Below are 14,065 nucleotides of genomic sequence, written 5' to 3'. Positions count from 1 at the left end.
TTAATATTAAATATGGCAAATATGTATGTGTGTATGTATATGATACATAAATAACAATTTTTGTAAGTATAAAGAGATTTGAGATGAAAAAGATTTAAATCGTAGAATTGGGCCGTTCATTTCCCTGTGTTACCACATCCAGTTCTCATTCAGCCTATGACTTGGTTGTTTGTGTTGTTTTTTTTTTTTTTTTTGCAGAGAAGAAACTGAGTCTGAAAGTGGTAAAGCCAAGGTCTCATTCAAATTTGTGTCCAGAGCTTCATCTATTCACTTTGTTCTCCCTTAACCATTTTTCAATTCTTAGATATTATATGTGTTTCCCATATTCTCTATTATGTGCTTTTGATAGTATCTAATTACAAAACTACATATTTAAAACCATTACTTTATCCCAACAGTGTAATTAGTGGGTCAAAGAGAATAATATTTTCAAGATCCTTTATATGTATGAACTATATCTATAGTCTCAAGATTTAAAATTAGTATTTAACATTTTGCTTCTGATCAATTGATAACTCATGCAATTTTGACAGAGGCAAGTTTTTAGACCATCATTTCTTGTAGAATGATATCCTTCCTAAGGTTCCCATCATCTGCACTTATCTTGCTTTCTGCATGATATTTGCAAGGGATAAAATATTAATTGGCCCATAACAGTTTTCATTTTTTCAGTGTATTTTAGGGATCAGACATGATTACAGTGTTCTCATGGCTTCCTGAGTCATAGCCATGTGACTAACCACTTGGATACATCTGCACATAGTTGCCCTGCTGGTGTCTGGGTGGCTTCTTGTGAGAGTGAGGCAGGTAGGGATGCAGAGTATATCATCACAAGCTGCTGCTTATTTTAGGAGTTTTCTTAAATGTTGATAAGCCCATGAAAGGGCATTTATTAAAGAATATGAATTTTTATGGCTATCTTAATGTCTTTTGATTTTGGTGGTGTCCCACTATTTATGTTGTTACTTATAGTAAAGTTTTATAAGGATTTTTAAAAACAAAAAAATCAATAAACTTTATTTTCTAAAGCAGTTTTAGGTTCACAGTAATATTGAACAGAAGGTACAGACAGTTCTCATATACTCCGTGCCCCCACGCATGCACAGCCTCTTTATTCTGGATAGTCTTGCACTATAGTGATACATTTAAGTATGATCAGTGAACTTAACATTGACACATAATTTCTACCCTAAAGCTGATAGTTTATATTAGGGTTCATTCTTGATGTTGTATATTCTTTCAATTTGGATAAATGTATAATGATGTATATCCACCATTGTAGTGTCATACAAAATAGCTTCACAACCCCAAAAATCCTCTATGCTCTACCCATTCATACCCTCCCAACCCCTTAATCCCTGGTAATCATTAATCCTTTTACTGTCTCCGTAGTTTTGCCTTTTCTAGACTGTCATATGATTGGAATCATACTGAACGTTAATTTTCTCAGATTGGCTTCTTTCACTTAGAAATATTCATTCAAATTACCTCCATGTCTTTTCATGGCTCAATAACTCATTTCTTTTTATTAGTGAATAAATATTCCGTTACTTAATAATATACTATATCTATTCACTTCCTAGAGGATATGTTGGTTGCTTTCATGTTTTGACAATTATAAGTAAAGCTGTTATAAATACCTGTGTGCAGGTTTTAGTGTCTGTAAAAATGTCATTTGAAAATGAGCTTTAGCTTAGTTATGGTAATCTATTTTTTTGTGTGTCAGATTCAGAAACACGAGTTGATCTGAAACTTTTGTACCCGGATTCTCCAAGAGATCGTCATACCTTAGAGATTCAGCAGCAAGCCCTGATAAGAGAGCAGCAGAGACGGCTGAATAGAATAAAAATGCAGGAAGGTGCTGAAGGTAAGAAACAGTCATTAAAATTACAGATACTGTGGGTAGATTGGTTTCTTGTCAGCTGTATGTCTCTTGTATTGATTTCAATTGCCAGCAGCCCCCTCCCCACACAGTTCCATGTCACATGGTGTTTTTGACACATTGTACCAGAACTCTCTAATTGGCTTGGGTAAGGGTCCTTTATCCATGGATGAGAGGGCCCAGCCATTCACTCTAGCCAGTAGAATTGAGTACTTTGATTATTCCAGGTGACATGTGTACTAGGAACTGGAACCAAAGGAAGGAATGCTGAGCCAACACATTAGTGCCCTATTAAGCATGTGTCTACTGTGTGTGGGAAGTATGGCATAAAGTGTGTAAACCATTATTAGACTGGATTATGTTTTTGTTTAGTCATTCAATCAACAGTTACAGTGTATCTACTAGGAGCACAGATAACTGACCTATATTCAGGGAATATGGTGTTGAATGAAGTAGGCTACTGCTCTCAAAGAGCTTATACTTTATTGAAGTGATGGATGTTGCAAAAGAGAAATCTGGGGTCCCATGGGAATGTGTAACTGGGGATAGGCCTGAAGGTGGTGGCCACCTAAAGGCAGAGTGGAGCTAGTTGTCTCAGAGAATATCAATGGGTGATTCTGATACCCAGATTACTGCATGGCCCCCAGATCTGTTTCTCATCCATTGTGTTAGCTTTCATGCTACTGACAGTGGCCAAAATAAAAATGAGTTCTAAAAACATAGCAATCAGATAACAAGAATCGGAGGGATGGTCATACCAGTTATTTTTATGAAAATTTAAGATCCGTTCCTTAGGCACGCTTGACTGGCTTGTACAATCTGAAGAAGTTTTTGACCTCATGAGATAGCATCACAAGAGTAAGTAATGTAACTCATTGGGCCCAGATCATAGGTGAAAACTTTGTATAGGGGACCTCTTCCCTTCATCTGGTTCAGAATTTTTAGTAAAGACCTCATGTATTTTCCTATGACAGTGGAATGACCCAAATGTACATCATCTGGAGAGAAAATTCATTAAGCAGCTTTCAATCTTTATGTCCTTGTGGTATTGTGTGTGCCGAGTTGCATGCGACTAAAACACTCAGGGTCACTCCCGGGGAACTGGGCTGCGTGAAATAAACACACAAGAGACAGAAATACCTTTTTCATTGAGGGTGCTGTGACGGCTCCTCTGACCTTAAGGGTCTGCAGAAAGAGAGCGAGTGAGCCCACAAGTGCTGTCCCCTTTTATTGAGGAGAAGTCATTCAAATGAGGCAAGGGGTCAGGTTTCGGGGGGGCTGAGTCTAGCTTCATGATGTCTGCTATCAGCAGGTTGACTGATATCTAGCTAGGCCATATCCAAGGGCAGAGTAAGAGAAGGGGGCACACAATGGGCATTTCCATGGAACATTCTATCCCAAACAGGGCAAAGGGTAAATATCACAAGGGAACAGGTGAGTTCCATGGGAATATAGGGGATATAGGAAGGCATGCCCATGCACAAAGACACATTTGCTTTTTCTCAACCCTAAAGATCGGGGCTACTATCTTTGGTTACCTAAGCAACCAGATCATGGGGTGACCGAGAATGCCACACCGAACAAAAGGGGAGCAAACACTTGTCACATGCTATGTCGGCCTCCCACAGTATTGTTTTTCTTTACAACTCTCAAATGATGGTCTGATCTTGTGGGACCTTGTCAACTTAGACTGATTAGGCCAAAAGTATTCCAGGAGGATACAGATGCATTTGGGGATCAAGGGTATCCATCCCCACAGGAATACCCTCTGACTTCAGCAGATACTATGATAATGTAATTCATAAGAATATGGTCTAACTATTAATAGTCACAAAGATGTCTGTAAAATATTTTGAGAAGGAATGTATGCTTATCATTGGCAGCCTCTATTCCGAGAGGCAGTTTCTAAAAGGAAAAAATGTTTTGGAGAAACAGAAAGGCTGGTTAGATTGTAGAGACTTGGGATCTCTGATCCAACATTCTGGCCCTTGGAATCAGGTGCCAAGAATGAACTTATTTCAGTTCCTTGTTCAGTTTCACTCAACATTCTATAAGCTATAGAAATATGATAAAAGATGGTGAGAAACCCTGCATTGATCATTTTTTCCCTCTTAAGCATCAATTTTAAGTTCACAATGACTTTACTTATTACATTTACTAATGTGAATGGGAGAATTTTATCCAAATAGAGCAAATGCTGGGTTTTATTTATTAATAAACAAGTAATATTTTAAAAATCTTCGTGTGGTAGGTGAAAAGTAATTTCTAGTGTTAGTCATAAAAGATAACTCTGAAATTTATTTTTACTTATTAAATATTTTTTAAACTTTTAATCATTTTTCTTATTGCTTTTATTTTTTAAATACATGACAGCAGGATGCATAACAATTCTTATTATACTTATAGAGCACCATTTTTCATATCTTTGTATATAAAGTATATTCACACCAATTCATGTCTATACATGTACTTTGGGTTTTTTTTGCATTGCAATTCTTATTACACATATATACCACAATTTTTCACATATCTGTTTGTATATGAAGTAGGTTAATCTTGTTTTTATTCTCCATCAACTATAGCTGACTTAAACTCCATCCCAAGTGCCAAAGTACAAGAGCACAGAATGGTAAGTAGCCAGTTCTATTTATTTTATTTTTTTGTGGTGCTGGGGATTGAACCCAGGGCCTTAGTGCATGCAAGGCAAGCACTGTATCAACTGAGCTATATCCCCAGCCCTGTAGCCAGTTCTAATTTTTTGAGTTAGATGTTTGTGTGTAAAAATTTTTAAGAATATGATAAGTATTCCAAATTTTAATTCTTCAGAAATAGTGAATTAAGGAAGAATTTAAATTTTGTCTCATCAATGCAGTGGTATCTAGAGAAGTATTAGTATAATATGTAGAAAAAACATTGTAATGGCTAAGAATAAGAGTTGAATTAGTCTGTGTGAATTAATCTCTTTTTGGTCATGTGGTTTGGCATATTATTTAATCTCTATGCCTCAATTTCCTTATCTGTAAAATGAAGATTTAATTTAATACTTACAGCCACCTCTGGGGTGGCTGTAAGTATTAAATTAATATTTATAAGTCACTTAGAGACAAGTTTGACCTAAAATAAGTTCTGCTTATTAAATAAAAATGTAGCATAAGTGTTATTTGTGATAATTAAGTGAGGATAATTAGAGTAGGGCCTGGCTTATATTGGGTACAGAGTTAGCATTTTCTGTCATCAACGTTAGTATTAATAGGAGTTACTAATAAAAGTAGTGGTGAGGCCTATAAAGAAAATAAGCAAGGCAAAGGAGATAGTGACAAAATGTCACCTCCTCACTCTTATACTGAAGTGACATTAGTATAAGACTGAATGAAGGGGAGGGGGTGAACTGTTTTCATTTAGCAAATACTTGTGGAAACTGTTTCACATGTCGGGTATAGGAGTCAACATGAAAAAACAAATCCCTGCCCTCTGGAGGCTTGCATTCTGGAAAGAGAGACAATAAATAGATCTATATTATGTTAAATCATGGTGCTGAGGGAAAATGATAAACAGGGAAAGAAATTAGGGAGTACTGGGGTAGGAGGACTTAATATTTAAAATATAGTGGGTATGGGAACCTCATTGAGGAGGTAATGTTTTTTTGATTAAGGACACCAGGGAAGTGACCATGGAAACTATTGGTATTACATATGGAAGAAGACTGTTCCTGGCAGAGGCTTGACAGGGGTTATCTAGTGCATGTAAGGAGCAGGAAGGTGGCTGGGAGGTAGGAGAGCTTAAAACAAGGGTGAGGGGGCAAATGGGACACAGGTGAGCAGTGAGGTTTGCCCTTCAGGCCTGCACAGATGATAATAAGTTTCCAAAGTCTTGGTATCCAAGAGTTTCATGTTTTTCACTCGATCACTGACTGCTGTATATTGAGAATAGGCTGAGTGGGATAGATTATTGCAGTAATCTAGGCAAGAGATAAACTGGCTTAGACTGGGGGTAGGAGTAGTAGAAGTGGTCTGAAATTGGATTTACTTTAATAGGAGGTTGAATTTTTCAGTGAAAAGATAATGACAGTTAATATCTGGGATTTTGAATAATAGCAGTTTTTGCTCAACATAAGCCTACAGGTTTATTGTGGTTGTTAACAGAAGCTAATGTCTTGGACTCCTGATCTTTCTAGGGGCTGGATTATATGAAAAATTATATAGGATGAAACTGGAGATGATTGTCATGGAAAAGAAGACTTAGGTGGACTTTGATCACTCTTCATTTATGTGAAGGACTGTGATACAGAAGAGAGGGTTGGGCAATATGTGTGAAGTGCTCAGAATGGCTGATTCAGACCCTTTGATTCATCTGATATGATTATCATTATTATCTTCTACAAAGTAGAATCATTAGGTAGCAAATTAAAAAGGAGATATCAATGCAGCATATGGAAGAATTCAGTGTAAGAGAATGTTTTTTATAATGAATGCTATTCATGGGTAGAATTCATTGCCTTAAAAATTAAAGGCAAGCCATTATTGTTCAAGTGTTCAAGTGTTCTAGCAAAGCCAAGAAATCTACGTAAGGTGGTGCAGAGAAGTCTTGTTCAATGATTTTAAGTTCCTTTTGATATAAAAATGGCATTATTCTTTACTGTAAACTTCTCTACTTATAAATTTGTTACCTCTCATTTGGGAGCTAATTATAATGCTAACCCAGTAGTAGCATTATTTTTTCCTTGCTCTTGTGTCCCATCATAACTGTACTGTGATCATCATGACAGTTGTTATTGCATATGTTCATCATTATCTGAGGGCATGCCTTTCTCCTTGCCATGGGACTATGATCCCCATCTACTCTGGAGCAGAAGCTCTTAATTCACCTTTGTATCTAGGAACTTGTATGTATATTATACACAGATTTATTGAAAGGATGACTGAATCTCAGCAATGGTTTTTAAACTTTTAATACTTAATTGGATTTATTACTTTTATATTTTCGACAGTAATGCTATCCTTTTTTTTGGCTTCAACCATAAGAGGGCAGTGAGGAGTGGAATTAAAGAGTAAAAGTCTGCCTGACAAAAATCTCAATCCTGGAATGATAAAGTCAGACTGTTGCCTTCACTATCTTGGTGGGGGTTGTATGTGCTTTCCAGAATTTTCTGGGCACTGGAATGTCAGTCCTACCTCTCTCCCCATACTCTTTGGGGGCACAGTTTTGCTGGCTGTTAGTACAGATTTGTTGTTTTCCCACACAGGACTAATAAAAAATTATTAATATATGATGTTTCTTTTAGCTCAGAGATGACACTGATGATTTTTTGAAAAATTCATTATTGGAATCTGATAGTGCTTTTATTGGTGAGTATATTTATTTTAATTCATTAATGCTATCTCATTTAATTATTAAACAATATTTATATTTCTTTTAAGTGCTTTTCTTTATAACTAGTGCTAGGTTGTACAAGATGATTTAAAAAGTAATATTCTATTTTCTCTTTTAATGAATAATCATTAAATATGTCTTTTATAAGATTTTCAAAATCAGAATTACTAAAATGAACTTAAAAAGTCTACACAAAAACCTGTACATAAATGTTCATAACAGCTTTATTTATAACAGTAAAAAACTGGAATCAGTGTAGATGTCCTTCAACAGGTGAAAGGCTAAGCAAACTCTAATAACATCCCTACCTTCAGCACAGCTTTGCAATAAAAAGGAACCACTTGTTGAAATAACTCAGTAACTTGGATGACTCTTTTGGGAAATATGCTGAGCAAAAAAGCAAACTGCAACAATTTACATAATGTACACATTCATATATTCACCATGAAACATGCAAGTGGATCTGTACAATAATCTGTCCTTTTGTGACTGACTTATTTCACTTAATATAGTGTCCTCAAGGTTCACTCACATCCTAGCATGTTTCACATTCTCCCTCTCCCTTTTGTAAAAAAGGCTGAAACCACTGTACCAAATTTTGTTTATCCATTCATCTGTCAATAGGCACTTGAGTTGCTTCTACCTTTTGGCTATTGTAAGTAAGGCTGTTATAAAAGTGGGTGTATTAGGGATCTATGGGAGTCACTGCTTTCAAGTCTTTCATGTATTTACAGAGAGTTGGAATTGCTTAATCATATGGTAATTGTTTTATTGTTTGAAGAATTATCTTCCAGTTACACAGCAGGTGCTCTATTTTACATTCTCACCAACAATGCACAAGAATTCTAATTTTTTCATATCTTTGCAAACAACTAAAAATATTTTTAAAATATTTTTTTAGTCAGTGGTGGAGAATTGAACCCAGTGCCTTACACATGCTAGGCAATTGCTGTACCACTGAGTTACAATCCTAACCCTGTTAACTTTTCTTTTCTTTTTTTTTGATAGTAACTGTCCTTACAGGTAAAACCCTATTGTGGTTTTGATTTGCATTTCTGTAATGATCAGAGAGGTTAAACACCTTTTTACGTGCTTATCTGCAATTCATATATCTTCTTTGCAAAAGTAGCTTTTCAAGTCCTTTGCCATTTTAAAAAATCATGTTTTAAATTGTTGAGTTATAGGAATACGTTAGTATATATTTCACATATTAACCCCTTATCAAATATACTATTTGCAAATGTTTTCTCCAATAGGGGTTTGTCCTTTTCAATTTATAGATTGTGTCCTTTGCATGGAAGTTTTTTATCTTAATTAATGTTACCTTTTGCCCATGCTTTTGGTGTCGTATCCAAGAAGCTACTACTAAATCCAGTGTCACGAAATTTACCTCCTTAGGTTTTCTTCTAAGAGTTACAGTTTTAGCTTTCACATTTATGTCAAAGTATATGAGCCAGAAACTCATAGAATTTTAGAAAGAAATAGATGAATCTACTATTGTGTTTGGGAATGTCCCTCTATCAGAAATGGACAGATCCAGTATGCAGAAGACTAATAAGAACATAGTTGAACCCAACAGTACCATTAATCAACTGGATTATAATGGACATCTGTAGACCACTTCATTCAGCAACAGAACAAATATTCTTCTTGGGCACACATGGTATATTCACCAAAATAAGACTACATTTAATTGTTTGGATTTTTTTATTTTTAATTAAGCACTCTAGATGTGCTGACCTCTGCAATTTCCCCAAATGTGGGAAACTCGACTGCATAATTTATGGTAGTGGGGGACTGTGTTCACATTATCCCCTGGTTCAATCGTTAAGAACAGAGCTTGGTTGTTATGGGGTGGTGTTTAGAAAGAGTTATTACTTTCATTCTGGTATTTTAACCTCCATCTTTTGGGGCAAGACTGTAACAAAATTGTAACTATACCAAAAGCTTTTGATTTTGACCCTGGTTAATGTATGTTTGTGTAATGACATCATTAGTCTATGAAGCCTGGATCCTTAAGAATTTTAGAAGGAATTCTTTATAGCGGGGCTCTTTGTTTTTTTACTTGGGAAAACTACAGTTTTTCTCTGACATTTGCATAATTGAGGTTTAAGGTTGGAAATTTAATTTTTTTTCTTTTCTCCCCATCAGGATATATTTTCTTGTTCTTATAAAGTTTGTGGGATTAAAGTAGAAAAAAAACAAACCAAACAACAAAAAACACATTTTAGGCCATAAAGCACACCTAATTTAAAAGGAGAGAAATCATCCAATGTCCATTATGATAATGGGAAAAAACCAGAAATTAATAATAGAAAGATAGCTGGAAAATCCCTAAATATTTGCAGATTAAACCCCACATGGGTCAAAAGAAACATAGGTCAAAAGAACAAAATCTCAATGTGCTGCAGTCTTGGCTGGGCACAGAATCACGAGCCACTCAAGCAGGAACAAAACTTTATTTCGAAAAAACCGCCGCCGGCAAGCCAAACCCGGTCCTCCCACGCGGGCGTCCACCGGAACCGCGCGTCTCCCGGCACCCGGGGTCCCCCGCACCTCCCCCGGAATTTCCTCCTACTATCCTTCCCCAACCAATGGGAACTCTCCAAGAGTCTGGTAACATGAGTCCGTAACATGAGTCCGGTAGCAGGCCAAGGTAAACAGCGGGAGTCCAATTTCCATAAGAATGTAAATCTTAACATAATCATCTCAGTGGCTAGCTGGCGTCATGTCACTTTACAACCAAAGGTGCCATACATCGTATATTTGCTTGTGGCTCCTAGCATTTGCCCCCTTCTGTTTAATTAAGCAATAAGCAATGTGGCTAGGGACCGTGCCTGGTAGGTTGTCCAATTTAACATATGGTTCTTACCCGTCATGGGAGAACTGACCTTTAGGCGTCAGCTTCCTGTCTTAGGTTGAATCCACTGTAATCAGAGCAACCCGTCACTGACTACCGGTCCAGCATTCAGCCATGCTTGTGGATAGGCCTATGCACCAGTGGCGGGGTGAGGTTCTTGCCTCACCTCTGTTGGCCCCCAAATTTGTCTTGGTGCCAGTGGGGGGGTGAGGTTCTTTGCCTCACCTTTGTTGGCCCCCAAATTTTAGACCATCACTAGTAGAAGGGAGGAGGATACAGAAATGCCACGACACCAAGCCAATTGATGGCTCCTATGGAAAAATTGCGTCACTGGTGACACCATCAGCAAAGATATGCCAGTATTACCACAATAAACATGGGGTGAGCTGGCAAGGAAATTGCATCACTGGTGACACCATCAGCAAAGATATGCCAGCAGTACCACAATTAGGTGCACCAGATGATATTTCACAATGTATGCAACTGATATATAGTCCAGGCAAGTTCTGTAAGCAGTTCAAATTGGAGGAGTCTATCAATATGTCTATTTCCTCCCAAAGTAAATTAAGTCCTTGATTGAGCATTACTTGTTGAGTTATATTCATTGATGCATCAGTTTATACAGTTTACTGTGATAGCTATCATAGAAGCTGTAGTTTGGTTTTATCTCAGTCTTCACCGGAATTGGGATGGAGATGGAAATTCTGGCAATGATGCTAAAGAGACATTATCCTGAACAGAATTATTAAATATAATGAAACGGAAAGGTGAAAGTAAACAAACAGATCTGTTAAACTCCTTTAAAAACAATCCTTAACAGCTGTTTACCTAATTTAAATTAAACCATATAAATCACGTGAATAAAGAAAAAATTCGGATCCATTTTTTCATGAGCGCTCCTCATATAAGAAATATGGACATACACACATACAGACATACAACACAAAACAGAAGTGTGCACACAACATACAACACATAAGACAATAGTAAATAAAGGCCTTGTAACTATACTTAGGTGAAATCTCTATTGCAATGTTTAAAAACTCCACAGTCAAAAAAAATAAATAAATAAAATAAAACACAGTCAAAAAATAAAACTGATCAGAAAAACATTAACCTAGGTTTGTATGAGCTCAAAAAATAAATAAATAAATAAAATAAAATAAAATAGAACTTTATGATGTGGGAAAAATGCAATAATAAAATAGATATTGAAAAAAAAAAAAACCACCTTGGTTAATCACTGTCGCAGATGTAAGAATAGCCAAGCTGGAGCTCTGGATGTCAGCTGTTATGGATTTGAGTCAAATCATCTTCTTTTTCTGTAGAAATTGTTTTAGTTAATCTCTCTGGAATCCAAATCGGTTGCTGTTCATCCTGTGGGAAAACACAGACAGCGCCCCGATTCCAGACTATTACTGGATCCGGGCCTTTCCATTGTCCTGTTAGAATATCTTTCCAAAGTACCTTAGGCTTATGTACATTTTTGGGGTACAAGTGTCTTTCCGCAGCATTAAGTCCCGATGAATCTAAATTTAAAAAGTTTAGAGTAAAAAGGGTTATTTTAAGTTTATCTTTGGGGGATATATACCCCTTTCCAATTCCCTCCTTTTGTTTTAATAAGTACATTTTAATAGTTTGATGAGCTCTTTCAATTATGCCTTGTCTTTGTGGATTATATGGAATTCCTGTTATGTGAGTAATACCAAATGATGAGCAAAATTGTTTAAAAGAGGAGGAAGTATAACCAGGACCGTTGTCCGTTTTTAATTGTTTTGGAACACCCACAGTGGCAAAATTTTGTAAGCAATGAGCTATAACATCTTTAGTTTTTTCTCCGGCATGAAGGGAGCCCATCAAAAATCCGGAAGAGGTATCAACTGTAACATGTAAATATTTTAATTTTCCAAATTCTGGCAAGTGTGTGACGTCCATCTGCCAAATATGGTTAGGTATCAGTCCTCTAGGATTGACTCCAAGATTAACTTGTGGTAAAAATGTCACACAATTTTGACATTGTTTTATTATATGTCTGGCTTGTTCTTTAGTTATTTTAAAACGTTTTTGTAAAGTATTAGCATTGACATGGAACCTTTTATGAAAATTTATAGCTTTTTCTATTGTGGAGAAAATATGTATGTCATGTGTAGATTTATCTGTTAGTTCATTGCCCATACTAAGGGCTCCAGGCAATCCTGTATGTGCCCTGATATGACCTATAAAGAATGGATCTTTTCGGTCCCAGATTAGACTTTGTATAGCAGAAAACAAAGAGAAAACAGTAGAAGAAGGTGAAATCCTACCAGCATCTTCAAGGGATATTATAGCATTAACTACATACTGATTATCAGAAAATAAATTAAATACAGAATCTTTAAACATCATAAAAGCTTGTAATACTGCATTAAGCTCTACCTTTTGAGCTGATTGTTTGGGAACTAAAAATGTAAAAGTTTGATCAGGAGTAACTACTGCTGCTGTACCATTGTTTGACCCATCAGTGAATATATTTGGAGCATTTATGATAGGGGTTTTTCTTGTCATTTTTGGAAAAACTACAGGATGCTTAGACCAAAAAGACAACAAAGGATTAGATGGTAAGTGATTATCAAATGAAACACTAGTTTTACACATGATTATTGCCCAAGTATTTAACTCATTAGTTAACTCATCAATTTGATCCATAGTATATGGAGTGATAATTTTATTGGGAGAAATCCCAAATACTCCCTTAGCTGCTTTTATTCCTTTGAGTATTAATTGTCCTACAGCCTCAGGATATCTAGTAAGAATAGTGTTAGGAGAATAAGATAAATGTATCCACAATAATGGACCTTTCTGCCAAAATACTCCTGTAGGAATATTTTTTGTTGGTAGTACAATAAATAATAAAGGCAAACTTATATCAATTCTATCCAAATGCATATTTTCCATATACGTTTCAATGATTTTTAATGTTTTTCTTGCTTCAGGCGTTAACATGCGGGGTGAATTTGGATCTGATGGACCTTTTAGAATATCAAATAAAGGTCCTAATTCTCCTGTTGGTATGCCTAGATAAGGCCTTATCCAATTTATGTCTCCCAATAACTTTTGAAAGTCATTAAGTGATTTGAGTTGATCTACTCGTATTTGAATTTTTGGTGGGCGGACCATGGTTGAGGATAATAGAACTCCTAAATAATTAATTGGAAGATTTAATTGTACTTTATCTATTGCTATCTCTAGATTATAATTTTTCAATAAGTTTGTAAGTGTGGCATAACATTCTAGTAATGTGTTTTTATCTTTATGTGCCAATAACACATCATCTATATAGTGAAATATTTGTAGTTCAGGATTTTGGTTTCTAAGTGGCTGGATTGCTTTATTAACATAAATTTGACACATAGTTGGGCTGTTAGCCATCCCTTGAGGGAGTACTTTCCATTCATATCTCTGATCAGGACCTTCATGATTCAGTGCAGGGATAGTAAATGCAAAATGTGGACTATCCTCGGGATGAATTGGAATTGAAAAGAAACAATCTTTAATATCTATAGCTAAAACATGCCAGGTTTTTGGTAAAGCAGACAATTGAGGAATCCCTGATTGAGCAGGTCCCATAATAACCATCTCATTATTAATGGCTCTTAAATCTTGTAATAATCTCCATTTACCAGATTTCTTTTTAATGACAAAAATGGGAGTATTATGGGGGGATACGGAAGGTTGTATATGTCCTTCCGTTAATTGTTGTCTGACCAAGTCATGGGCTACTTGTATCTTTTCTTTAGTCAGGGGCCACTGAGGAACCCACACTGGTCTTTCTGATTTCCAAGTAATTTTGATTGTCTCAGTGGCCCTTTCTGAAAACCCAATTCATGTCTATTTATTTCTTGATCTATTTGAATAGGTGCTGTCATACCTTGTTCTTGTTCTCTTAATCTTTTTTTTTTCCTAAAGCCTTGTTT

The 14,065-nt window shown here is 36.0% G+C and overlaps 1 protein-coding gene across 13 annotated transcripts in view; it reads left to right on the top strand.

Moving 5' to 3' along the window:
* Nucleotides 1-14,065, top strand: part of CSPP1 (centrosome and spindle pole associated protein 1) — a 152,768-nt gene that overhangs the window by 127,478 nt on the left and 11,225 nt on the right. For all 13 annotated transcript variants that reach the window (XM_081266447.1, XM_081266454.1, XM_081266444.1 and 10 more), the window contains 3 exons: nucleotides 1,727-1,867; nucleotides 4,465-4,511; nucleotides 7,164-7,227. In XM_081266447.1, coding sequence (XP_081122573.1) covers nucleotides 1,727-1,867; nucleotides 4,465-4,511; nucleotides 7,164-7,227 — 252 coding nt within the window. The remainder of the gene's footprint in view (nucleotides 1-1,726; nucleotides 1,868-4,464; nucleotides 4,512-7,163; nucleotides 7,228-14,065) is intronic.

The sequence above is a fragment of the Spermophilus citellus genome (genome assembly GCF_964194105.1).
Source record: "Spermophilus citellus genome assembly, chromosome: 14".
Lineage (NCBI taxonomy): Eukaryota > Metazoa > Chordata > Mammalia > Rodentia > Sciuridae > Spermophilus > Spermophilus citellus.
This window is presented reverse-complemented; position numbering and strand designations above follow the sequence as displayed.